This window comes from Radiomyces spectabilis (assembly GCF_025331425.1).
Source record: "Radiomyces spectabilis strain NRRL 2753 chromosome Unknown BYT42scaffold_7, whole genome shotgun sequence".
NCBI classification, from domain to species: Eukaryota; Fungi; Mucoromycota; class Mucoromycetes; order Mucorales; family Radiomycetaceae; genus Radiomyces; species Radiomyces spectabilis.
The window spans coordinates 342,173-368,267 of NW_026251932.1; the positions used below are offsets into that span (position 1 = coordinate 342,173).

Genomic DNA, 26,095 nt, shown 5'->3' on the forward strand with positions numbered 1-26,095 from the left:
GGTGACACAAAAAAAACAAGGCGACACGACACAACCCGCACTGGACTTTTTATTACGTCACTTTTGGGGAGACGGAGTTGAAACCATTTGTATAGAAAAAAGTTTTTTGATTTTCTTTGTGCATAGGGGGGAACAAAAGGTCTTAGCCTTTGATAATGCTGTGAGCCTTTTTTGGATCTTTGAAGACGACTCGGTGCGGACGAGGCATAAAGAGATGGTAGGCGCCTTCAAATGACGGCAATTGAACCTTCTACCCAAAAAAACTCAGCCAAGCATGTCAACCAACCATTGGAACATACCAGAATCCAATGAACAATAAGAGGAAGATATATTCATGCTGAGCACAACCAGCTTTGTAAAGGATCATCAATTGAAGGAGGCAAAAAGTAAAATAATCTTTTTTCTTGGCGGGAAGGAGCGAATATCAATAGACAGGCTAGCGGCAACCCAAACGACAATATCTGAAACGTTGGATAGCAACCCTTATCCAGGCGAGGGGTAAAGACCTAAACAAAAGGCTTTGCTGTTCTATCTCTATTTTTTATCGCTATTGTTTTTTATTTTCCCAAAACAAGCTGTGCCTTTAGAAAAGTAGGAGGGTTTCCTTTTTTAATTACCAAGTCTCTCCTCATTTTCTTCTCTTAAGCACGGTTTCCATTTGTTTATTTTCTTGCTCCTTCCATCCATAATTTTTTTATTACTATTGCTATTACTGGTTTTTTATTTTGTAATCTTTTTTATCCTTTTCCGTAAAGTGAGAGATTGCTTCATTTTGAGACAAAACAATTCAATTTTGTCACCTTTTTTCAAAACTTTTTTTTTCATACCGAAGACGATCTATTGTTGAGGAACCTATTTGATTCATCAAAAAGACTCCGCGATGACGGCCAATGAATTGTATTATACTCGTCTTGCGGATGAACTTGAAACACTATTGGATACCTTTTGTTCCGAACAACAGCAACAGTTCTGTAAGACGCAACGGATTGCTTCGCCACAACAATTACAGCAGATCCAGCAAACCATTCATCAAGTCCGAGAACTGATGCCCGGCGTAGGCCTGATCCGTACCGCCAACGGCGAAAACCTCCGTCGATCACTCGTCCAGGTTGCTGAACAAATGTTGGAAAAATACCAGGAGGCATGTCACAAAGGCCGCATCCAGGAACTTCCTGAAACCCAGGGATGGCTGTCCGAATGGCAAGACCTGAGTCATCAGTTTGACTTGAAGGCGAAAGAGCAAGCGAATTTGAAGCAACTCATCCGCAATCTGAAGCAGCTTCGTCAAGCGTGGAGGAAGACACGAGATATCCATCTCATCGTTCACTCAATGCTGGCCACTTTTGAGTTTGGACCCGGAACTCATGTGGTCATGATAGACCATCATAACTATCATCAATTGGGATTCAAACGGCGGTCTGTCGGACGTCGGCATATTGTGTTTGAAAATGATCGCCTGTCCCGGCAAGATCAACGTCAAAGTATTGAACATTTATGCGAACGATTTGCCGATATATTTGCACAGAATGCACAACAAAATCTTTTGCAAATCGACGCACAGTTGTGCCTTGGCCAATTGACCAATCTTAGTAAACGGCTGAGGCAGCTGCATAACCAGGTTCTTCTGGTCGATTTTGAGATGAACGGCCACGAAACCGAACACGATCCTTATCCCAGCGGCATTCATCCCACCGACAATAATCCTCCAGCCACCGAACAGGCTTCCGTGCACCGGCCTTCGTCCGATCTTCGCTTGCGTTCAACCATGCGCCCTTCCTTTTGTTATCCGGAAGATGACCTTGCCATGAATAACATGACGTTACCCCTGTTTATTCCCTCACCATGGCAGTGGGACGATCTGTTGAAGAAACGGAAACCTTATCGACCGATGCTGCTTGGACTTTTGAGACGGCGACGGGACCAGCAGCATCATGGGCCCCTCTTTGGACGTGTCACACGATTCTTTCGACCATTGGGCAGCAAAGCGGCCCAATTGCCGCCGGAGCCACCCGAGGCGGACAAGGCGTTATTTGTCAGTGTTTCTGTTGCATCGTTAACCAAGCATTTCTGCCGCGTGGGCCGACAATTCTATGACAATGTGATCAACCATGTCCAGTTACGCTACCGTCAGGACATCCATGTATTGCGCGCTCTCGGCAACGATCTTGTGGAAATCCATAATGCGTTGCAACTCCAAGCGTCGCGGTTAGCCATGCAGCGGATAGTGACCTTGTTACACGAAATCGCCTCCATGGAGGCAACCGTGGACAGCGGTATGGACCATCAGAGTATGGTTTGCCATCAACCGCAAGACTCCCAAGGCCAAGAAACTTGCATTGACGCTGATGAAGCGACTTCCTATTAAAGCATGCATGTATTATACTCTCTCTCATGCTCTCCAAAAAATGAAATGCCCACTGTATCTTGTATTTTTATCTTGCTGTGTTTGTCCCATCCTCATCTGTTGACAATGAACGTTCTAGTATTAGCAGAAATATGACGATTTTTTGGTTTAACGTTGAATTTTCAAAATGATGTTTGGTGTCTTTTTCTTATGCAGTTCATTAGCTGCAGCTGTATTTGCTGCATAACGCTATTTGAATATGATGGCATTGACATAAAGATTGCAACTACGAAAAATGACATGCTGCTTGCACTATGAACGGTTGTCATCAAAAATGCCGTTGCCCGTTCTCGGCCATGGATGGTCGGCCGTTCAGAATATTTTCAGAACATAAAATGTATGAACCGTTGCTTCGGTCATCCCTCAAACCATGACTCTAAAAATAGAGTACAGTCTTGAAGTGCATAATTTGATAGTCTATCCGTATCCATATACCAAAACGATGACTGCATACCATTCTCCAACTCCCCGCTCCAAGCAACGTTCATGAAGCGCCAATTAGGTCGCGGATTGTTATGTCTGATGCTTTTCTGGCATCTGTTCATCCTGAATCATCATCTAATCTCACTCCAACCAGTTAATTTTTCATAAAGACATTGTGTTGCAACAATGTTGATCGTTTCATGGTGTTTCGAATGTTTGGATTCTTTTATTGACAAAATCGTTTGCTGAATCGAAGAGACGACGAGCAAAAGATTGCAACGTAAATTCGTAGGTTTTCAAGAATGGAGAGGCATTTAGGGACCAGCGGTGGGAGCAGGGTTCATTCTGCGCTTGCCACCCATGGTGGTGGTGACGTTGACGAAGCGACGGCTAAAGAGGAGGCAAAATGAGAGGTTAGTTCCAACTGAAATGATTCCATGTAATCGTTTGTATTTCTTTTTAACATACTTGTAGACCTGTCTCTTCTTGGCGCGACCAGTCAAGGCCTTCTTCTTTTCCTGCTTAGCGACCTTGGGGGTCTGAGACTTCACCTTACCGGCACGAGCCAAGGAACCGTGGACTTTACCCTGTTGGAGTAATCACGGAATTCGATTAGCGAAACATATTCCCATCTGTGGAGAGTTCACATATCATCCATCCTCTTTGTTCTCAGATCATCCGAAAGGATAGATGATAGATGTTAGATGATGCAGATTCGATGCTTACCATGATGTATTGATGATATTACAAAGAGGATGGATGAACAGAGACCATCCAAAGCTTTTTCCGGTTGTTGGAAGCAGCACTGTGACTGTTAAGTCGGACGCAGCGGCGGGGTTTACATTATACTTCTAGCCCGATCCGCACAGCTGGCATAGACTTTTTTTTGCTCAAACGATTCAAGGTGCTGATGTTGCTTCTGTGAAAGGCTGCCTGATTCCATTACCCTCTTGAATTAAATAATGTACCGTTTGTAAGAGATACCTCTATGAACTCTGTTGCTAGAACTTTTGCCTTTTAAAAAGCAGGAACAACTTCCAACGCCATGGTCTTCAGATAAAAGAAGCTTTTTCGGCCTTACAAAGAGAGCTGCCAAGTTAAAGATATACTATTCTTGTTACAGCCATTGAACTAGTAAATAACATAATAGCCATGATCTCCACCATGTGGGGGACTTTTATTCTTCTTTTCCTTAAAGTGTCAATGCGAGCAAAAAGAAAAAATTGGTCGGGGATGTACGACGAATTCAAATGGAGGTTCGGTTTGATGGTCAATTCCGGCTCAGAAAAAATTTTGTCCGAGGGGACGCTGTCACATGAGCGGTTACAGGAAGTTGTCGGGCCGCACATTTCCATTTCGACAAAACCAAAGTCGAAGCCAGTGATAGATTAAGCTTCCTCTTTCAAGTCGCATCCATCATGGGTAAGGACATCCGCGTCCATCAAGCGATATCCATTGAATCTAATCATCCTCTCCTTATTTTCCTTCTTCTTTATTTGATTCATCCGTTGTTTTATCACAGCCGTCGGCAAGAACAAGTGGGTTTTTTTTTCCTCTCAAAAAAATCATAGAATGAAAGAAACACAGCCATGAATGACCATTGAACTGACATTGTGTTTGTGTTTTATAGACGTCTCAGTAAGGGAAAGAAGGGTTTGAAGAAGAAGGTGTAAGTATTGAATTTGTCAATGAAAAAGATTTGACAATGGGGGTTTCATTGGGATTTTTTGTGGTGCGGCTTGCTCATGGTTGAGTTGATAATGTAGCGTCGATCCCTTCACCCGTAAGGACTGGTATGATATCAAGGCTCCTTCGATGTTCGACGTTCGCCAGGTCGGTAAGACCTTGGTCAACCGTACCCAGGGTCTCCGCAACGCCAACGACTCGCTTCACGGACGTGTTGTTGAAGTGTCTCTCGGTGACTTGTCCAAGGACGAATCTCGCGCTTTCCGCAAGATTCAGTTGAAGGTTGATGAAATCCAGGGCAAGAACTGCCTTACCAACTTTTACCGCATGGACATGACCTCGGACAAGCTCCGTTCCATGGTCAAGAAGTGGCAGACAACCATTGAGGCTTTCGTCGATGTCAAGACCACCGACGGTTACCTCGTCCGTCTCTTCACCATCGCCTTCACTGCTCGTCGTCGCAACCAGATCAAGAAGACCACCTACGCTCAGACTGCTCAGATCCGTCAGATCCGCAAGAAGATGTTCGAGATCATGACTGAGGAAGCCGTTGCTTGCGATCTTAAGGAGCTCGTCAACAAGGTCACCAGCTCCGCCTCCCACAGCGCTCAGGATGCCATTGCTGTCCGCATCGAGAAGGCTTGCCAAGGTATCTACCCCTTGCAGAACACCTACACCCGCAAGGTCAAGATCCTCAAGGCTCCCAAGTTCGATGTTTCGGCCCTTTTGGCTCTTCACGGTGGTGCCGCCGCCGCCGGTGATGAAGTTGGTGCCAAGATTGCCAAGGACTTTGTCGAACCCCCCGTGCTCGAAAGCGTCTAAATCAAAAATAAAAGTTCACATCCGTCTACTAAGGATATTTATACAAAAAACCTAAACATTTTGTAATGGCTAAATTGACATTTTGGGTTTGTGGCAGCAAAAGATGAAGGGGTAGCAAATATGGTTATTATGGGCGGTATGATGCAAAAATGGTCAGAGAGGAATGCATGCATGCACGTCATTTGGTCATTGGGAAGTGTCATCATTCTTTGATCCACTGACAAAGATGTGCACGTAAAACCCTCAATATCAGTGTGTGCCTTTTTATGTCAATGTAGTAAGCTTAAAAGAAATGAATGCATCATTTGATAATGTAGCTTGGCATCCTCATTGATCGTTGTGTGTCTCCAAAAGGTGGAATAGGATCGAGTTGGGTCAATCTTTCTTCGGCAAATGTGATCAAGATGATCCGACCTTTGGGCGTTTCCTCTTTGACATGCATTTGGCAGTCACGGGTAGTGGGTTGCCGTTGCAGCAAATCATAAAAAAAAGTCATGGATCGTCAAAGTACCACCATTTTTCCCTCCTTCTCGTCGTTAGTCATGCCCGTCGAACAAGTGTCCGAAGAAAACAAGGCAAAAGCTGAAGCTGTTAAGGCTGAAGCCAACAAGCTGTTTGCTGGTATAGATCTTGAGCACTTCATTGACTCAATAAATTTGGTTTATTAACAGTACCTTGATCATTAGAAAAACGGTTCCCTGACGCTATCGAAAAATACACAGCAGCCATTGAACTCAACCCCAATGTAGCCGCCTATTACACCAATCGTGCTTTCTGTCATCTGAAGCTCGAATCCTACGGTTATGCTATCAGGTAAAACCTCATTGTCGGTACCTGTGATCGTATAAAACGTCACTCAAATTCAACCTATCCACAGCGATGCAGAAGCCGCCCTAGAGATCGATCCTGCACTGACCAAGGTATAACCTCAACCTGATAAAGTAGCATTAACGGTGCAAATATTAAAACAAGTATGTTACTAGGCCAACTACCGTCGAGCCACGGCGAATATGGCCCTGGGCAAGTTCAAGGAAGCCCTGAAAGATTTGAAAGTGGTAATGTCATCTTTTGTTGCGACATTGTCTCCCCACTACGTTGCTAATGTCCAGTGTTTTATTTTTTATGCCATAGGTTGCCAAACGAGCTCCCGCAGACAAAGACGCCCAAGCGAAATTGAACGAGTGTACGAAGATTGTCAAACGCATCGAATTTGAAAAGGCGATCGAGGTTCGTGGAATGGGCTTTCATGTATACAAAACTATGTCTGACCCTTTGTGGAAAAAATAGGCTGACGATCGTATCCCATCGGTGGCTGAATCATTGAATCCAGATACCATGAGTAAGTCGTCGATGGCCATGGTGGGAGGAGGAATATGTGACGCATACTGAATGTGGGTTTTTGACGCATGGTTACTACAGCTGTTGAGCCCAGCTACGATGGTCCCAAGATCAATGATGAAACCAAGGAAATCGATGAAGACTTTGTAAATGAAATGGTGGAACGGTTCAAAAACCAAAAGAAGATTCACAAAAAATACGCATTTATGGTAAGTAGACATCACCGTATTTGGTTTTGACATACATATTGATTTTGTATGGTGAACGGATGTAGATCATCTTGGCCGTGCGTAAAATGATGCTGGAAGCTCCTTCACTTGTTGATGTTAAAGTACCGGAGGATGGTCTTCTCACCGTATGTGGTGACGTGCACGGTAAGCTTGCACCTTGTTTTCATTTTTGCAACGAGAAAACTGACATGCTGTCGTTGTGGCAGGCCAATTTTACGACTTTATCAATATCTTCCACACCAATGGGTATCCTTCACCCAGTCATGCTTATTTATTTAATGGGGATTTTGTCGATCGAGGCAGCTTTTCGGTTGAAGTTATTCTTACGTTGTTCGCGTACAAATGGTTGTATCCTAATCGACTGTATTTGGCGCGCGGTAACCATGAGACGGACAATATGAACAAGGTGTACGGTTTTGAGGGTGAAGTCAAGGCCAAGTTTAGCGAACTCATGTTCAAGCTTTTCTCGGAGACCTTTAATGCTTTGCCTCTGGCGCATGTGATTGAACACAAGATTCTGGTGGTCCATGGCGGTTTGTTCTCGCGAGATGATGTGACATTGGATGATATCCGTAAAATCAATCGCTTATCGCATCGACAACCTCCGAACGAAGGCTTGATGTGCGAACTTTTGTGGTCCGATCCTCAACCTGAATTGGGCCGTGGCGCAAGTAAACGCGGTGTCGGCATCCAATTCGGTCCCGATGTGACAAAGAAGTTTTTGGAACACAACAATCTTGGTAAGCTTTGAGATCATAAGTGTGATTGGGAAAGAGATAGATGACTAATGTGGATTTTTAGATATGTTAATTCGTAGTCATGAAGTGAAAGAAGAAGGCTACGTGATTGAACATGATGGAAAATGTGTTACTGTTTTCTCCGCCCCGAATTATTGGTAAGCATTCGGTACTTGCGTGAATACGTGATGATGTGGGTATTAACATTGGAAAAACTTAGCGATACGGTTGGCAATAAGGGCGCATTGATCAATATTACACCCGATATGAAGTTAGATTATGTGACATTCGAGGCAGTGGTAAGTAGTGAAAGAAAGAAGGAAGGAAGGACGTACCATTTCGGCAAAGCTACTGACCATTCTTTCTGATAGCCTCATCCTCAAGTCCGACCGATGCAATATGCTAGTCAATTCAGCGGGCTGCTTGGCATGTAAACTGGTTAGAAACATATGTTTATGGCGAAATAGAAAATGGTCTTTTTTTTTTCAACAAAAAACAAAAAAAAAAATTCCTGTACGGAAACAAATGGCCAATGGAGAGAGTTTCTTTCAACTGGGAAAAAAAGACGAAATTGATGAGTTATGTCTTATATTGTACGCACGGGAGGGAAAGAAAATGACACTGGGAAGGTCTCCGCGTGCATTTGAAATGCAATCAATGATTGCATGGACTAACTACGTCGTTTGCGCGGACTTGCTGAAAGTCGCCACCTGGAAAGTCAATACAGGATCGTATGTTGGGCATCCAAGTTGTTGTTTATACCGTCCAAGTTTACGTACGACCCTGGTTGTTGGTCAATTGTGTTCATGTATTGCCTGAACTCGCTTAAATCAAGATGCTGGAGAGCTTGTCTAGTCTGTTACTCAGATACAGTGTCAAGCATTCTAATGTTTTCGTTCAGATTTCTGTTCGCAACAAAACCTTGAAGCCATCATCAAACGACGTACCATCAAGCTTGACATTTGGACGTTGTTACTGTATTCACCACAGATAAGGATATAATATGATACGATGGCAGTGATGATTAATTTGTCGCTTTGCGAAGCGATGATATTCTTGGTGTACCCTTGTTTTCGGAATCATATTGTTGTCAATTCCGTGTGAAGCACCTGTTAGTTTCTGGGTACCTCGGTTTGGTGACTGATGCACGATCAAACCGCTTATAAAAGCAAGGGAGCTTCAAGGGTGCGCGTGGAAACAGTGACATACGTTATTATATGTTAGACAGATGGTTAAACCGGCTCTGATTGACGATCATTGATGTAATGTTTGAGCATTCACCTGCTGCAAAAGATTGGAAAAGGACACCTTTAGGCGATTAATACATCGCTGACGATTTAACGATGTAGTATATCTTTGATGATATTTTGCAAACTGCTTCTGGATAGCAATGCGACATGATTGGTTTCCAGCAGACGATCATCAAGCATGTGACAGGAACATTCATTGAACTGCATAAATTTATTGTCGTTTACAGTAACACATTTTTGATTTATCAATTACAACGCATCATATCACATCAATAAACTCTGCTTAACGCTTTAACCTCCATGAAACCATTATACTGTGCAACTAGTCCGTAGCGTTTTCTGTTCGATACAAGATACGCGGATCCAAAAAAAAAAAAGCCAAGTTACATATTTACCGATGTGCTAGACATCAAGATCGAATTCGACTGGTATTGAGAGATGACGGGTATGGCGACGGATGATACGCTGATATTTTCATGACAAATGAGCCATACGCCGTTTTAATCGATGTATTTCAATCAAAACTCACGGACGACACATGCATGACAAGATGAAGAAAAAACTAGTCAACCTTAAAACCGATAAAAAAATTTTAAGGAGCAGGTGCATGAACCAATGTCTATCCGTCTTTAAGCTTCTGTTTTTCTGGGTTTTGAGAATTGCATGATAAGAACATGCGATCCATTTCGATGGATATTGAACGGGAAACGATAGAATGTATTGATTATTTCTCCGAAAGATCCACCACCATGGAATCACACCATTCGGTGAGATTTAAGGCAAAGCACCACTGCTTGCAAAATCGGTCATTCATGAAAGGATATCATTCATCCAATGTCTCGTTCTCTATGGGGCAGATTTTTCGGGTTCTCTGCGGTCTTTCTGGTCAAGATTTATACCGTGTGTAACATCGGTTCCTTTGGCGTTTGATAAGATGATGCCAGTTGACTGTGCCACAGCGCCAAAGGAGAATAGAACAGATTCTATAAAGCCTATAATGCCGATATTGATATTGAGACATTGTAAAACGTCAGTCAGCTGACGTCCTTTATTCTAAAGCACCGTCGAACTAATTAACTTTATACGGCCCACTGTAATATTAACTTGCCCTGCCGGTAAACAAATAACCGTTCCCATTCCGTAAAATGTTCAATGCCTTTGTTTCCCAGTATTTCAAAAACTGCTGCCAATCCCAACTTGGCCTTCTCCTTTTTTCCAGACCATTTAATCGCACGCAGTTAGGAAATGCTGGTAGAGAAGAGAATAGCCCGTGAGGTCTCGGATTAGTTCTGATAGCTAAACTGCAACACGCAGTAAGTGACTGAGCTTAGTTTCAATGATGCTTGATGACCGAGAAACAGTTCGATACCTGCTTTTTGCATAGGCTCCCTGCGTTCATGGCGGAAATAAAGATCTGCAGTTCCGGAACAACGAGATTCTTCATGAGGCAAAAATATTATGCTCCCAACGATGGGAAATACTTTATATGTATGAAAGCAAAAGATCGATATTAATGATTAAATTAGGTGTCTTTTTTTTGTTTTGCATGTCAGATTCTTTTCGTTTCACACGATCTGTCGCTTGCCATCCTCAATATGGGACATGCAGGATCTGTACCGAACCAGGTGATTATGCAACCTTTTGGTGAACCTGAATTTCATTTTTATGTCAATGAATAAACATTGTTTATATGATATGCGACAAAAAAGACGATCAGAATTACTCGTTCAGTCACAAAACCATATGATTGGGTGACGGTACAGAACATCTGGATTTTATTCCATGCTGAATACGCTCTTCTTTTTTTGCCGCGATTCCCCTTTGCGAGAGTCTTTGATTGGGCCTCATATATCTTTGAATACGTGAATACTTTGCTGATGCACGTGCATTGAATTTAGTACTTGTAAAGTAGAAAATCACTTATTCAGTCAGTTAGTTGGTGGTGGTCTGCGGTTGGTTTTTTATTTTTTTTTCTGAATTGACAACAAGAAGTGTTAATTTGCCGGTGAAATAAGAATTACACAGTGTTTTTCTGTGTGAGCTGCACCACCCAAAAAAAAAAAAAAAAAAAAAAAAAAAAAAAAATTAGGGAAATTTTCGTTTACTTTGCTATAAGCGATTTTTTTTTTCTGGACGCATATTATCAAGTGTCTCTTTTTTTTCTTCCTTTTCTTTCCCTTCTTCTTCTTATTCTCAGTTTCTTCTTTTCCTCCCATTTTTCTTTTCTGCCATCTACGAGATTTCTCATCATGTAAGTACTTCATCTTACCCGGATGCACACTGGAACGGTCATTTTAAGTACGTTTTGGTTGGGTCGCAGCTCCTCTGGTGGCACACTTGACTCCTGTGTTGGCAACACTTTTTCATTTTTTTTTTTCACACCGCAAAAGAAAATCATACATATACATAACATACATTTCTTATCATACACATACACCACTCCACTCACGTACACATATTATATATCAATTGATAAAACCAGCCGCTGTAGTCCCTCTTGAGCCATGACTTTGTATGACGATGCCGCTTCCTCCACAGAAGGATCTTCCGTTCAGAAAGAGTTCAAGCCAAAACGGTCATCCCTAGGTTACAGTAAAATGAAACCCCACTTTGCTCGAGACTACCAAGGGTCACCAGAGTATGTACGGTATGCCGAACCTTTACCGCCGTATCCGGCCAATTTGCCGTATTCCCCTATCTACTTTCCGCCACCGCCCATGTACTATCCACCTTATAATAACAACTCTATTCATCATCCATTGACGTCACTCAAGCATTCAGAATCCCCTTTACGCGACGACGAACAGGATGATCTCGAAATAATCATGCATAATGAGGATACCACTCCCGCCGTCCTTCATCGTGCCTCTCCGCGTGAAAACGGATCGATCTCCGACTTCAATTTACGAAAACAATTAGAATACTACTTTTCAAGGTAAGTTGACCGGAAAGCGATTCAAATAGATTAAAGGCCGACCCCTTCAGAAATTGAAGAGGGAGCATGGGATGGTGGATTTGGTTATTTTAATCGAATTGATTTTTTTTTCCTCTTTCCTTGTAGACAAAATTTGGCGAATGATGCCTACCTTGGTAAGTCGGATCAAATAAATCCACTCCTGCAAAAAAAAAAAAAAAAAAAAAAGCCATAAAAGGTTTATTGATTGTATCTGGTGGTGTTGGGGGGATGACTGTAGTATCACAAATGGACGCTGATCTTTATGTCCCCATTGCCACGATCGCCAAGTTCAAGCGGGTGCGTGATTGGACAACCGATATTGATGTTGTGGTCAAAACCTTGCAAGAATCTACGGCTGTCATTGTTGACGAAACCGGGACCAAAGTCAAACCCAACATCTCATTACAAAGGACAACCGTTATCCTTAGAGATATTCCAGAAGCAACTGAAGAGGTAAAGGAAAAAAATAATCAGAGAGACAGCGTGTGAGAGAGGGAAAAAAAATCAAGACCTAGCCCCTGGAGATGACGATGATGATGATGATGTAATGGGTTATGGCTGTGCTTTTCTTTTATTTACTTTTTCTCATGCTGTTATAAATAGGAAATCAGTGATTTATTACGAGAATTAAATTCACCACCTGTAAAGACGATTAAACAAGATGTGGGGAATATGTGGTATATCACCTTTGAATCGGAGGAAGACGCTTTGAAAATATTATTTGATATCCGCGGCAAAACGTTCAAAGATCAACCGATTGCAGCTCGTATGAAATCCGAACCCGTATTACGGAGTATGTAAGTCATCCTCGCATCTGGCCGAACCATGTTATCATTTTTGGTCTTAAACAACGTCCTTGTCCCTCGTTTCTTTTTTTTTTTTTTTAGACAGACCAAAAAATCCTCCTCCACGGACCTTGAAAGCCAGACGAGCCACTCTGATATGTCATCTTCGCCTTCCGTCAATCCACAAGCTGACACCGTCTCCTCTTCCAGTACTACTACCAATCACATCGGTGCGGCGATAGATCATTCCAATTCCACACTGCCTCCTGGGTCATTTGGATTTTATTATTCCTACGGTGCTCCCTACGGCAACAAGTGGTCATCGCAAGTCCCAAATACAATACCCTATCCTGGTCATTCATACGAATCAGCACCCAGCTTACGATATCCCTTCACGCATTATCCGAGAGGATGGAAGATGAGATCAAAGCACATGAATCACGTTCATCAACATTCTCCAGGTCCCAACACTAGAAACGGTTGGCAACATAGTCCAATAGCACAGGGTGCCACCATGAAAGACAAAGCTCTTCCCCATGAGATGTCGCAGCTTTCCATACACGATTCACCGGCAACGTCCAACAATGATGCCTCCCTTAAAATGACCAACACCGTGCCACGGCATTCACATCGGAACAACAAATTTTCAAAGGATCGAAAGTCACAATCGCCTTACGGAGGAGAGAAACGGAATGACAACAGATCGGCACATTTACACCAGCACAAGTCCGCGACATCGGATCAGGGACGTCGGCGGGAGTCGGCAGGATCAAATGCAATGAATGCGACGAGAGGTAAAAAGCGACCAGATAAAAGAAGAAAAGGCCGATCAAAGGACAGCGGTAAGCTTTTAATCAAGAGACGTCTATTAAAGCAACTCTAAACGTTGTTTTCCATCACGTCCCATAGGTCAGTTACCACCACCGCCGCCTGATTTACGTCTAGCTAATTTTCCTCCGCTGCCTACCGGTGCAAGTTGCAATAAATCCAAAGATACATTGTCTTTGTCCGATGACCGGAACAGCGCGAATGGCACGAATGGTACGGATGGCACGAATAGCGCAAATGGCGCGACTGTTATGAATGGGACCATGGGCGGCGCACACAAACGGTCGACAGCCGACATTGTCAAAGGCACAGTAACAAGCTCACCTTGGTCAAAACAAAAACCGTCGCCATATAATACGATTGAGACGGTTGATAAACAAGAGAAAATATCGCAAAAATCTGATAGTGTTGTCAAGGAGAAGCACAAGGAGAAGGAGGAAGAAGTAGACGCGTTTCCTAGTCTTTGCAATGCGATACCGATCAAGTCATCGCCATTCAGTTATGCGGACATGCTGAAGAAGGCTCACGATGGTCCTGCTTCATAAGAGAATGGCCGTAGTTGGTGTTTTTCTTCTTCTGTTCTCGTGTGGCACATCACAATCACTAAGAAAAATACAAATAAAATAAAATAAATAAAAAAATAAAAAAAAGACCCTTGTCCAACACAACCCCACCTTTCACACTTGAACAAAATTTTCCCTTTTTCCTGATCCGCTAGGTTTTTCTAATTCGCCTTGAATTGGCTCTTTCCATTCGTTTTTTTGTCTTTCTTCGTTATCCTCTTCTTCATGCATTTATCATCATGGCACACTATGCATCTAACCGAATATTCAAAAAATCGAGACATTTACTTCCCATCAATACCACGATACCAAAAAGTAATGCCAAAAGCCAGTCCGCAAAAAATTACTGATCTAACCTGCCTATTTAGACGAACCTCGCATATGTTATTTATCAAGGCAACAGATGTCACTGGTTGTATTGGTAGTGCAAAACACACTGCTCGTACTGATGATGCGATACTCTCGAACCCAAAAAGCCGCCGATCAACCTCTCTACCTTGCATCGACGGCTGTCGTCATGGCCGAAATGGTGAAAATCGCTGCCTGCTTCATCATTTTACGATGGCAACATTCCTCATGGCAAGATTTCGGTCAACAGATCAAAATGGATGTGATTGGAAAACCTCGCGGATTGCTTATCATGATGATCCCTTCGGGGTTGTATGCGTTGCAGAACAATCTTTTATATATTGCTCTCAGTAACTTGGAGGCCGCCACCTTTCAGATCACGTATCAACTGAAAATTCTGTCGACGGCCATTTTTTCCGTCTTACTATTGGGCCGCTCATTGAACCGTACACAGTGGTTTGCACTGACCATGCTCATGGCCGGTGTGACCTTGGTACAAACGCAGCAAGTCATGACCGCCGCAGTGCCAGACGAACCGAATAGCAAGGACACTCACTTTCAGAATCCGTGGATCGGACTACTGGCCGTATTGACAAGCTGTGTGTCTTCTGGGTTTGCAGGATGCTATTTCGAAAAGATCTTGAAGACTTCCACGACGTCCATGTGGATTCGCAACATTCAACTGAGTCTATGTGGCGCATTTTTCTCGCTGCTGGGGATGATGATCTACGATTTACCGTTAATACGAGCGGGAGGACTCTTCCAGGGATACGATTGCATGACGTGGTTGGTGATTATCAACCAAGCCTTGGGAGGACTGTTGGTGGCCATTGTGGTAAAATACGCTGATAATATCCTCAAAGGCTTTGCCACAAGTATATCCATCATTGTATCAAGCATCATCAGTTTTTATTTATTTGCATTTCAACCTACCCTTGGTTTCATCGCCGGGGCTATCATCGTTCTCATCGCCATGATTATATACAGCAAAGAATCCATGCCCAAATCCACCTCCATCACTAAACTATATTCATAATCTTTAATCCTGTTAACTACTAATATAATACATCATACAAGACGTTTTTTGCATTCCAGCTAAGCTATTCGTCTTGTTGTTTCTTTATTATTGCTGCACACTCAGACCGACTGCAACTGGGTGTTTTTTTTTTCGTTGTTGGATTTGTAGCAATCATGTAGAACAAGCAAAGTATTTTTTTTATGTACTTTATTCCATAATGTCAAACAAAAGCAAACATTCTGAATTAGTTCTCTTGCACACTCAGACTGCAAAGAATACTTTGACTCTTGGCCCTCTTAATGCAACACCAACTGCCATGGAAGCCGGCTGATGGACTCTTCAGAATATTCAAATGTGACGCGTCATTGGCCTACTGAATGCTCCAGACGCGATGATTGAACAGGTATGAATATTTCGTTTTCTTTTATCTACGCGCTTCGCATTATCATCTACTTCATAATCTTCTTCGTGCCGTACAGAGGTGGACTTTTTTAGCTGCCGCAAGGGTACGATGTATAAAAAAAACCCATGAAAAAAGTTTTTTCTTTTCTCCTCTGAACGCGTAGATGCAAGATATAATTTACACCTTGCGACTTTTTTTTTATTTACTCCCAGAGAAGCGTTGGCATCTACATCGCATGGTAAAGTTTGATGAGCGACATATTCATTTTCGTCGGTATGGCAACTTGAGTTCTTGTGCAACGCGACATTCATGGTTTGGCGTTCTTTTTTAGCGGTTTGAATTTTCCATGTCATCATTATAACGAAATTCTAATAGACTATTTGACCCATTTTCGGAAAATCGAAGATATACGCGTTGAATGCAGGCTTGTGTTGAAAGGAAAACCAAAAAAAAAGTGTATATGTCTTTATTTTGATGTAAACCAAATGGCACATGTTTCTTTGCTGTAGTGATCTGCAGATGTGATGGGTTCATTATGCTGATATGTGTGTTTACCGTTCGTTTTTGGCCAGCATTCGATATTTACACGAATACCAAGGGATCACCCCTTTAGACCGGTCTTTGTTGCATGTCATTCGTTCAATGGTTTGGTGCTATGCCTTTTTTTTTTCCCAATCAGCAAGTGCGTGAGACAAAATTTTTTGAAAATAATGCGATTTGATTCGCCGCGTGCTGCGCGACGAGCCGCCGCAGTCCGCTCCCATCGGCAAAGAAATTTCGACATGTCGACGTTCCCATCCATAATTTCTCCTTCATCCATCACCTTTTCGTGTTGCAGTATAAGTCAAAATGGGTAAGCATCCATGCATCCAGTGTTTCCATCCATGGGTTACGTCCATTTGTGTTGTATCCTATTTCCTAACAAACGTTTATTCTTCTTTTTACCTCGTCATTTTTCCGTGTTTTGCCTTCGTTGTCCTTTTTGCCACCATGATAATTAGTGGTAAGTACATTGCACCAATGTTGCAACTTTTTTTTTTCTTTTTGCTTTTGTTGAAGCAAACACACTTACCAATGACGACTCTATAGAACTTTACTATTGAGGAGATCCGCGGTTTGATGGACAAGGTTACGAACGTTCGTAACATGTCCGTCATTGCTCACGTCGATCACGGCAAGTCTACCTTGACTGATTCCTTGGTCTCCAAGGCCGGTATTATCTCTGCTGGTCGTGCTGGTGACACCCGTTTCATGGATACCCGTAAGGATGAACAGGAACGTGGTATTACTATCAAGTCTACCGCCATTTCCATGTACTTCGAAATGGAAAACCCTGAGGATATTAACGAAATCAAGGGTCAGAAGGTCGATGGTAAGCTTGGACCGTGACATAATGTGCCAATGTGACGTGTAGTTAAATCTAACATATTTTGCGCTCTCCTCAGGTCACTCTTTCTTGATCAACTTGATCGATTCTCCTGGTCACGTTGACTTCTCTTCTGAAGTTACTGCTGCTCTCCGTGTCACCGATGGTGCTCTTGTTGTCGTCGACTGTATCGATGGTGTCTGTGTCCAGACTGAAACTGTCTTGCGTCAGGCTTTGACCGAACGTATCAAGCCCGTCGTTGTCATCAACAAGGTCGATCGTGCTCTTCTTGAACTCCAATTGAGCAAGGAAGAATTGTACAGCGTAAGTTGAAAAAAATTGGCACTATGATATAAAACCGAACACCGGAGACTAAACCCGTGTTATTATTTGTTGCATCCAATAGACCTTCTCCCGTACCATTGAATCCGTCAACGTCATCATCTCCACCTACGTCGATGAGGCCCTTGGTGATGTCCAGGTCTTCCCCGAAAAGGGTACCGTTGCTTTTGCCTCCGGTCTTCACGGTTGGGGTTTCACCCTCCGTCAGTTCGCTCAGCGTTACTCCAAGAAGTTCGGTGTTGATAAGGAGAAGATGATGGTCAAGTTGTGGGGTGAGAACTACTTCAACCCTGCCACCAAGAAGTGGACCACCAAGTCCACCGATGCCAAGGGCAAGCCTCTTGAACGTGCTTTCAACATGTTCGTCTTGGATCCTATCTTCAGAATCTTTGACAGTGTCATGAACTTCAAGAAGGATCAGATCCCCACTCTCTTGGAGAAGTTGGATGTCCAACTCAAGAACGACGAAAAGGATCTCGAGGGTAAGCAGCTCCTCAAGGTCATCATGCGCAAGTTCTTGCCCGCCGGTGATGCTCTCTTGGAGATGATCTGTATTCACTTGCCTTCCCCCGTCACTGCCCAGCGTTACCGTTTGGTCAACTTGTACGAAGGTCCCACTGATGACGAGTGCGCCATCGGTATCCGTGACTGTGACCCCAACGCTCCTCTTATGCTTTACGTTTCCAAGATGGTGCCCACTTCCGATAAGGGTCGTTTCTACGCTTTCGGTCGTGTCTTCTCTGGTACCGTCCGTGCTGGTATGAAGGTCCGTATCCAGGGTCCCAACTACGTCCCCGGTACCAAGACCGATATGTCCATCAAGTCCATTCAGCGTACTGTTCTCATGATGGGTCGTAACGTCGAAGCCATCGATGACTGCCCTGCTGGTAATATCATTGGTCTTGTCGGTGTTGATCAGTTCTTGGTCAAGTCTGGTACCATCACCACCTCCGAAGTCGCTCACAACATGAAGGTCATGAAGTTCTCTGTCTCTCCTGTCGTGCAGGTCGCCGTCGATGTCAAGAACGCCAACGATCTTCCCAAGCTCGTCGAAGGTCTCAAGCGTCTTGCCAAGTCCGATCCTTGTGTCTTGACCTACACTTCCGACTCTGGTGAACACATTGTTGCCGGTGCTGGTGAACTTCACTTGGAAATTTGCTTGAAGGATCTTGAAGAAGATCACGCTCAAGTTCCCCTCAAGACTGGTGACCCCGTCGTCCAGTACCGTGAAACCGTCACTGCCGAGTCCTCCATGGACTGTTTGTCCAAGTCTCCCAACAAGCATAACCGTATCTTCATGAGAGCTATGCCTTTGAATGCTGAACTCGCCGATGAGATCGAAGCTGGCAAGATCTCTCCCAAGGACGATTTCAAGGCTCGTGCTCGTGTCCTTGCTGACAAATACGAATGGGATGTCACTGAAGCCCGTAAGATCTGGTGTTTCGGTCCCGATGGTACTGGTCCCAACGTTATGGTCGATACCACCAAGGCTGTCCAGTTCTTGAACGAAATCAAGGATTCTTGTGTTGCCGCCTTCCAGTGGGCTACCAAGGAAGGTCCCCTTGCCGAAGAAAACTTGCGTGCCTGTCGTTTCAACATTTTGGATGTTGTTCTTCACGCTGATGCTATCCACAGAGGTGGTGGTCAGATCATCCCCACTTGCCGTCGTGTCGTCTACGCTTCCGTCTTGACCGCTACCCCCGGTATCCAGGAACCCGTCTACTTGGTCGAAATTCAGTGCCCCGACTCTGTCATTGGTGGTATCTACTCTTGCCTTAACAAGCGTCGTGGTCAGGTCTTCTCCGAAGAACAGCGCCCCGGTACCCCCATGATGGCTGTCAAGGCCTACTTGCCTGTTAACGAATCTTTCGGTTTCACTGCCGATCTTCGTGCCGCCACTGGTGGTCAGGCTTTCCCTCAAGCTGTGTTCGATCACTGGCAGGAAATGTCCGGCAACCCTCTTGAAGCCGGTAACAAGGTCTACGATATCATCCGTGCTGTCCGTAAGAGAAAGGGTCTTGTCGAAGATATTCCTGGTCTTGACAGATACTATGACAAGCTTTAAAGCCGTCATCAACGCCTGTATCTCTCTTTGGATATAAAAAAGTTGCCATCAAAACTCATTTTCAGCTTTAGCACCCATTGTTACAACTAATATCGATCACACATTTCAAACAGGGAAAAAGAAGACATTCTTTTGTAAGAAAAAAAAACATTGACTTTTGATCATGATGTAAAAAAAAAAAAAAAAAAAGTCTCGAGCTTTTTCCTTTTTGTTTGATATTTCTTATTGAAGAGGTGATGAAGGTATTTGTTATACTATTATCAAAAAGTGGCGGATGACACGGGTTTAGAGGGTAGAAACGCTGGAAAGGTGATAGGGGTTAGGTGGAGGAGAACAAGCCGGGAAACGAAAGCAACCCGTAAAGAGGAAGAAAGAAAAGCAAGAGGAGTTTTTGACTAAATTACAAATTGAGTTGGAAGTAAAAGAGAGTTGGAATAAATACATGACATAGCGAAATAGGTTTTAGGGTACATGGTTGTTGCTTGTACGTAGTTCGTACAGACTTTCATCTGAAAGCGATTTTTGTAATGTGGGAGACGATAAATCGTTGTGCGATGGTAGATGAGAATCGGATTCGTTCCATACGTTGGCATATTGATCTTCGATCCACGGAACAGGCGCCGTGGAAGTGGAGTTTTGACGATAGAATCCGCTCGCGGCTGACTTGATTGAAGCGGCCGTGCCCGACGACAATCGACGTAGCCGTGACCCGGTATTGCTGTGACCAACCGTGTCAGAAACATGGTGATTGTTGTCATTGTGATTGACGTCGTCGTCCTCGTCTTCAATAGGGATGAGCACATCCTGATCGTCATCGTCGGCTGGTAAGCGAATAAAATGATCCACCTTGTGTTTCACAATGACATCGACAATCCAGAACTGGACGATATTCATGACCAAGGGAAAACTGAAAAAAATGGCCATCGGTATTGAGCTAAATCGCACTGGGCCATGGTTACATTCGCATATTTCAGACTTACATTAGCATGACAAAGACAACTTGCAGCTTATAGTTGCCCAAAGTCCAATGAAGCGCCCACTTGCCGAGATTCTCGATCCAAGGACACACCACAAACAGTGTCATAACCACCACCTTCATCATGATCAATGCCATGATATATACCAACAGTTGCTTGAACCAGCGTCTCGACTGTCTCCACAGTGGTGGATCGCCATAAACACCACTTTCAAATCCTGACAAGTGGAACCGCTTGGTAATGATTTTCACCATTTTCAAGATCGCCCAAATAACCCCCACGCCAAACGTCGTATCCACCAGGATATGTAAAAAGTACCTTTTTTGGGTTTGAAACGAACATTCAGTTAAAAACCGAGAAGATGCATTTTTACCATGGTTGCGTCTTGCACTGCTTACCATACACACGGATTGGAGGGTCTTTCTTCGGAGCCAGAGATGTACGATGCCAGTACGTTGAGAGTATGAATAACAAGGCCGCCTACCAACTGTTTGCTCACATCAAAAGCCCTACCGATGAAATGAACAAGGAAGAAAAATGTCTCCGATATCAGCAAACATGAACTGTGCGGTGTTTCGTGGCGAAACTCGTTCTGGTGGTTTTTTTTTTGTTTCCTTACCATATCCGTACAGGCCGTTGCGGGCTTTCTCGTTGGCGTTTAATGATAAGTGTGGAGAACGCGGCTCCGGCGAGACACAGTTGGATAAAGAGCGAGAATGGAACGAGCAGTTTGCAACCTGCTTCGTCATCGTCAAGAGGAGGAATGTCTCTGACGGTGAGCATGACGATGAAGGTGATTTATGAAAGATCGCTTAGTCGAATAGATAGATGGCGTGCGTTCGGGGGGTACACAAGATGGAGGGTAAAAAAAAGTCTCTGGTGAAAGCGAAAAAAAAAGGCAGAAGCCCAACCGAGCAAGTTTTTCCAGCTTCGACCCAGCTCGGTCGGGAATTGAATTGGCCGAAGTTTGCCTGGGTTGCACCGACTTTCTTTTTCTCTCTTTGCGGAAGCGGCAACAGAAACTCGTAGATTTCCCGATCGTTCAGTGTCGCATGACCTCAAAGAAGGCTGAATTCATCAAAACAAACCGTAACACCCAACCATCAGTCCAGGCACATAAAGACCGTCACTGCTGTAATTGGCAACCTGAATAAAGTGCACAGACAATCCAACCCTGTTTCCCAAGCTATTTCGTGGTGCCATCATCGAGCCATCTCGTGACCAAACCCCATCGTCATTTCAAAATCAAGTCAAATTTCCGCTTCGGCATTTCCCTGATTTTTTTTATCGTTTTTTTCCTGCTTTTATTTCTTGTGTATCTATGCTCGTCACTCCATGCATCTTCATACTCCTACTATCGTGTGCATCCGCCTACAAAACCATCATTGATGTGCTTTCGGAAGATGCCCGTTTTTCCACGCTAATATACCATATCCAACGGCAACGGTTAGTTCCGTATATCAACAGACTGCCTCGAGGGACCTTGTTCGCCCCTGATAACGATGCATTTGCTCGTTGCGATCGCAAAGACATTACCAAAACCATGCTGTTATACCACTTGTTGCCGGATCCCATGCGTATCGACGAATTTCACCATGATCAAATCCTGGAATCGCTTTATGTACGCCCTGGTTTCCTGGGTTCCGGCGATCCCGGTCAACACTTGAAAGTGCAACAACATGGAAATACGATCTGGATCAATCAGGCTAAGATCATTAGCAAAGACATTCCCGTCAATCGACAAACCTATATTCACGTCGTCAATCGAGTGCTTGAACCTCCTCCATCCATAGGTAGGTGAATAAATTGATAAAGTAAGAAAGAATGACCGGTCCGGTAACCATTCGAGTGATATGCAGAAACCATTCTTCGCCGTATCAACAAGGACATATACCAGTGGATGGATAAGATCAGCATGTCCTCCCTTTTATCCCAACCTCGTCCCTTTACCATTTTCTTTTCTCGCCAATCTTTCTTTACCAAATTCAATTCCGTCGAAGCTTCCTATCTCTCCTCCTCTTACGGTCAAAAAGATTTATTCCAAGTTTTATCATTTGCTGTCGTGGAAGATGTCATTTATGCCAACAATATCTCCTCTGCTGAAACACATTGTAAGTGATCACCCACTCAAATAAGTTGTTGCACTGCAATCCTCACCATAGTAATCCTGTTGATATGCCGAAAACAAAAAAGATAAAACGTTGTCAGGCGAACCATTGTCGATCAAACGATCCGGAGAAACCATTGCTGTAAATGAGGTTGCCATGGTACAGCATGATCTTCTGGCCGAAAATGGTTAGCTTTTTTGGGAGGGGGACCAAGAACGCATAGGGAAAGCAACATACTCACCTGCGGTTCCCTTGTTTTGTAGGTGTTATTCATGTGCTGGACCAGCCGCTCATACCGGACAGTTTAACATTCAATGTGCGTAAATATCTGTACGGGCTGAACGCGACCAAATTCGTTTCCATGATGGACGCTCACCACTTGTCGGATTACCTGACAAACGACGATGAATGGTATACGTTTCTAGTTCCTCCCAATCATGTTATTGACGAAGACGACATTCCCGAGAATGCCAAAACATATTGGTTGCAATATCACTTGGCTGCGGGACAGTGGACCACCGAGTATTTGCGAAATGGCATGCTGCTCAAAACCGAATTTCAATCGGATCTACTGAAAGGCGCTCCCCAACGGTTACCGGTGCATATGACGGACCACCCCTCTGGCTTGTCGCTTTCTTTTGGTCAGTCCAGTGTCATGAATGATCCGAGTAAGCATCCCCATCCGCGTCTTTTTCTTTTTGACTTTGCCCAAATGAATGAAATTTAACCACGCCTTTTCTCTAGTCATGCTTGGAAAAAATGTCATTTATCGCATTGCGGCACCGTTAACCATGCCATATGACTTGTTTTCCAGTTTGGTGGTCGACTTGAATCTGTCGACGTTTATTGCCACTCTGTACGTATCAGGCGTAGTCGACAAACTCAAAGACGCGCAAGGCATTACGCTATTCGCACCGACCAACGACGCATTTGATCAACTAGGCTTGGTGGCCAAGTATCTCTTGCATCCCAGTGGACGAACCGATCTTCAACATGTGCTGCAATTTCATGCCGCAAAAGAGTTGCAATACAGTCAAGACATGAAAGAGTATGTCATTGACGTACCAACTTTTGCCAGCGATTCTTTGCACATTGTCGGGTATGAAGACGGCCGCATCGCTATAGGATCCAACCGTCAACAGATGGGCAAGGTGATCGAGAAGGATATTCTCGTGAAAAATGGCGTCGTTCATAAAATCGATCAAGTACAAATCCCTTTGAGCCAAGTCCAGATCACCCATCATCATCTGCTGTTGGGCGCGGGTGCTAATATCATGCAAGAGGTACTGAAACAGACGGGATTGATCGAGGTACTGGGGCCAGACATTGTCCTCCTGGCTCCCACAGATAAAGCCTTTGCCAGTATGGATCTTGATGTCCTTTTTAACGATTCCGAGCAGTTGGAACGGGTCGCGAAAATGCATATCGTCAACAGCCGGGATGTTGATCGACAGCTGGAGAACAAAAAGGGTGTGGAATACGCGACACGACTGTCAGAGTACGATAAAGTAATCATTCGCAATGCGGGTCATGGCGAGCTGATGGTCGAAGTGAAAGGCAATCCGACCGGGCATCACGCTCGCGTGATCGGTAGGGGCACGATCTCGGGGAATAAGCGATTTCTGAAAGGCGATTATGGTCCATTGGCCGGGGGTGTCCTAGAGATCGATACGGTACTCACGCCTATTCGTCGTGGATTATTTGGTTTGCCTTGGGGATGGTCTTTGACCATCATTTCGGCGGCGGCCATTCTTTTCGCCGGCGCTTTGGGTGCCACTGGCTATCTAATTTACAATTGGTGGAAACGATGGCATGGTGGCTACGAAACGATTCCTGATAGCGAAAATACACCGGACAACACCGAATAAATGTACCGCATAATATCCAGTCATTTCTAGATCCATCGTTATCGAATTACATTCACGCGACATACAGATATTTTGTTTTCATTATTGGCGGTTAAAAAAAAGGAATAAGCAAAGTATATTATTGTGATTGGTATTCGGACATTTGTAAAAATAAATTCAGTGTGGATCGATAAAACAACAAAGAGAGAGAGAGACAGGAGAGTGTTTTTCTGCATTAAAGATAAACAGCTCCAAAAGTGGGTGAAGAAAGGGCGGTGCCGACAGCTTTGATATTGAGATAATCCGTGGAGGCCGAATGCTTCATGGTCTTCTTTTTTTGTTGGGTTGCACATCGTCGCGGTGGAAGAGGCATGGTCCAAGGGGCGGGGATGACGGTGATGGTAATGGACTCGGAATGATCCAAGTCATGGACCAGCCGTTTTTTCAGTGTCAACGACCCATGACGTTGCAACCGAGTCACCATTCGTTGTTCCTGAGGACGTTGCTTGGGATCCCCGGAAGGGGTCAGCCGCGTTTTGGAAGTATTGCCATAAAGACTTGTGGACCGTGGAGGGACGATTTTCATTGACAACGGAGTTCCGTGAATGGATTCGGATTTACTTCGAGGACGAGACAAAGGAGCCGATTTAGAGGTAATCAGCGTGACATAGGGATCTTCCTGAGGTTGAGCCGTCGAATGCATTTCATTGGATTTTTGGAATTGATCCAGCCATTTATCCAACAGCGATACCGTCTGAATCCTTGTATCACCAAGACGCCATTTTTTGCTTTCCAGCATGATAATTTGATGATGAATCGCCTCAATCCAATCTTGATGTTCAGCACCGGTACTGCAGTGAAAAATCACTGCGGAACAGGTAGCCATCGTCTGAGGTTCCATAATGATGGCATGAGCCGAACGTTTACAGATGTACGGTTGTACAAACTGATACTCGGCCAGCGAGCATACAGTAGCATTGCCTTCGCAAGTGACCGCGGCTTGGCTTGCCTTCTGATTTATCATCCACGAGATAACATTTTGTTTAGTCTAGTTGACCATGATCATCCAAACAAAACGCTCATCGAATAAAAAGAAGATGGGGGCCTACCTCTGATTTGTAAACAAGTAGGGCGGTGGAGGTGAGAACAAAATAGCGCCTTTTCCAGGGAAACAATCGTCGTGAGGGCGTGTACTGGCACACCCAGCCCTGATATGCAATTGTCATCAGGACGGTTGGTGAGAATCACTGTGAGTAAGGGTAGTACTGTAGTTGAACTAGCGGGGAATAGGATGATGATAAACTGCGATGGGGTGGATGCGATGGGTGATTAAGAGAAAAAAAATCGTTTTATATGCACGCCCTTTTTTTCAAAATTTCATTGTTCTCGGTGTAAAAAATAATCGGCAACCCCTTTCCTCTCTCTTCAGAGGTTCCCGCCCATGAGTCTATTTCTCCTTTTGCTGCAAGGTTGTTCTCTTCCCAATATCCTCGACTGGAACTCGTCATCAAGACCAATCATTATTCTAGCCAAGTTTTTTTTTTTTTTTTTTTTTTTTTTTTTTTTTTTTTTTTTTTTTTTTTTTTTCTTTTTCTTGCC

At 44.0% G+C, this 26,095-nt stretch overlaps 11 protein-coding genes across 11 annotated transcripts; 8 read left to right on the forward strand and 3 right to left on the reverse strand.

Moving 5' to 3' along the window:
* Positions 1–69: 69 nt before the first annotated feature.
* On the forward strand, positions 70–681 carry BYT42DRAFT_570560 (uncharacterized protein). Its single transcript, XM_051568405.1, has one exon. It carries the CDS (start codon positions 335–337, stop codon positions 500–502), a length of 168 nt encoding a protein of 55 aa, XP_051422832.1. The 5' UTR covers positions 70–334; the 3' UTR covers positions 503–681.
* A 7-nt stretch (positions 682–688) lies between these two features.
* BYT42DRAFT_570561 (uncharacterized protein) lies at positions 689–2,518 on the forward strand. Its single transcript, XM_051568406.1, has one exon. The coding sequence runs from the start codon at positions 881–883 to the stop codon at positions 2,363–2,365; it is 1,485 nt and encodes a 494-aa protein (XP_051422833.1). The 5' UTR covers positions 689–880; the 3' UTR covers positions 2,366–2,518.
* Positions 2,519–3,141: 623 nt separating this feature from the next.
* On the reverse strand, positions 3,142–3,703 carry BYT42DRAFT_614188 (40S ribosomal protein S30; the record flags this gene model as incomplete). The annotated part of the gene is made up of 3 exons (XM_051571825.1): positions 3,142–3,217; positions 3,296–3,414; positions 3,677–3,703. 3 exons carry the CDS (start codon positions 3,701–3,703, stop codon positions 3,142–3,144), a joined length of 222 nt encoding a protein of 73 aa, XP_051422834.1.
* Positions 3,704–4,420: 717 nt separating this feature from the next.
* Positions 4,421–5,385, forward strand: BYT42DRAFT_570565 (40S ribosomal protein S1; the record flags this gene model as incomplete). The annotated part of the gene is given in 3 exon segments (XM_051568407.1): positions 4,421–4,440; positions 4,458–4,496; positions 4,594–5,385. The coding sequence occupies 3 exon segments, from the start codon at positions 4,421–4,423 to the stop codon at positions 5,333–5,335; spliced, it is 801 nt and encodes a 266-aa protein (XP_051422835.1). The 3' UTR covers positions 5,336–5,385.
* A 464-nt stretch (positions 5,386–5,849) lies between these two features.
* BYT42DRAFT_570567 (Metallo-dependent phosphatase-like protein) lies at positions 5,850–8,204 on the forward strand. Its single transcript, XM_051568408.1, has 11 exons — positions 5,850–5,956; positions 6,022–6,148; positions 6,213–6,255; positions 6,319–6,390; positions 6,467–6,562; positions 6,623–6,674; positions 6,755–6,882; positions 6,948–7,047; positions 7,110–7,643; positions 7,705–7,939; positions 8,012–8,204. The coding sequence occupies exons 1-10, from the start codon at positions 5,878–5,880 to the stop codon at positions 7,800–7,802; spliced, it is 1,329 nt and encodes a 442-aa protein (XP_051422836.1). The 5' UTR covers positions 5,850–5,877; the 3' UTR covers positions 7,803–7,939; positions 8,012–8,204.
* A 2,800-nt stretch (positions 8,205–11,004) lies between these two features.
* Positions 11,005–14,130, forward strand: BYT42DRAFT_515580 (uncharacterized protein). Its single transcript, XM_051565206.1, has 6 exons — positions 11,005–11,825; positions 11,952–11,980; positions 12,085–12,299; positions 12,450–12,643; positions 12,734–13,473; positions 13,541–14,130. The coding sequence occupies exons 1-6, from the start codon at positions 11,395–11,397 to the stop codon at positions 14,002–14,004; spliced, it is 2,073 nt and encodes a 690-aa protein (XP_051422837.1). The 5' UTR covers positions 11,005–11,394; the 3' UTR covers positions 14,005–14,130.
* Positions 14,014–15,470, forward strand: BYT42DRAFT_570578 (nucleotide-sugar transporter-domain-containing protein). The gene is made up of 3 exons (XM_051568409.1): positions 14,014–14,062; positions 14,134–14,337; positions 14,391–15,470. Exons 2-3 carry the CDS (start codon positions 14,262–14,264, stop codon positions 15,404–15,406), a joined length of 1,092 nt encoding a protein of 363 aa, XP_051422838.1. The 5' UTR covers positions 14,014–14,062; positions 14,134–14,261; the 3' UTR covers positions 15,407–15,470.
* A 1,152-nt stretch (positions 15,471–16,622) lies between these two features.
* BYT42DRAFT_515583 (elongation factor 2) lies at positions 16,623–19,762 on the forward strand. Its single transcript, XM_051565207.1, has 4 exons — positions 16,623–16,794; positions 16,881–17,163; positions 17,237–17,481; positions 17,564–19,762. Exons 2-4 carry the CDS (start codon positions 16,911–16,913, stop codon positions 19,562–19,564), a joined length of 2,499 nt encoding a protein of 832 aa, XP_051422839.1. The 5' UTR covers positions 16,623–16,794; positions 16,881–16,910; the 3' UTR covers positions 19,565–19,762.
* Positions 19,678–21,507, reverse strand: BYT42DRAFT_605188 (vacuolar membrane protein-domain-containing protein). The gene is made up of 4 exons (XM_051571119.1): positions 21,161–21,507; positions 20,940–21,050; positions 20,545–20,859; positions 19,678–20,471 (listed from the first exon to the last, which is right to left on the reverse strand). The coding sequence occupies exons 1-4, from the start codon at positions 21,322–21,324 to the stop codon at positions 20,027–20,029; spliced, it is 1,035 nt and encodes a 344-aa protein (XP_051422840.1). The 5' UTR covers positions 21,325–21,507; the 3' UTR covers positions 19,678–20,026.
* A 179-nt stretch (positions 21,508–21,686) lies between these two features.
* Positions 21,687–24,684, forward strand: BYT42DRAFT_533026 (FAS1 domain-containing protein). Its single transcript, XM_051565439.1, has 5 exons — positions 21,687–22,334; positions 22,401–22,652; positions 22,735–22,836; positions 22,913–23,317; positions 23,394–24,684. The coding sequence occupies exons 1-5, from the start codon at positions 21,863–21,865 to the stop codon at positions 24,515–24,517; spliced, it is 2,355 nt and encodes a 784-aa protein (XP_051422841.1). The 5' UTR covers positions 21,687–21,862; the 3' UTR covers positions 24,518–24,684.
* BYT42DRAFT_570586 (uncharacterized protein) lies at positions 24,685–26,058 on the reverse strand. Its single transcript, XM_051568410.1, has 2 exons — positions 25,606–26,058; positions 24,685–25,508 (listed from the first exon to the last, which is right to left on the reverse strand). The coding sequence occupies exons 1-2, from the start codon at positions 25,720–25,722 to the stop codon at positions 24,732–24,734; spliced, it is 894 nt and encodes a 297-aa protein (XP_051422842.1). The 5' UTR covers positions 25,723–26,058; the 3' UTR covers positions 24,685–24,731.
* Between the last annotated feature and the right edge of the window lie 37 nt (positions 26,059–26,095).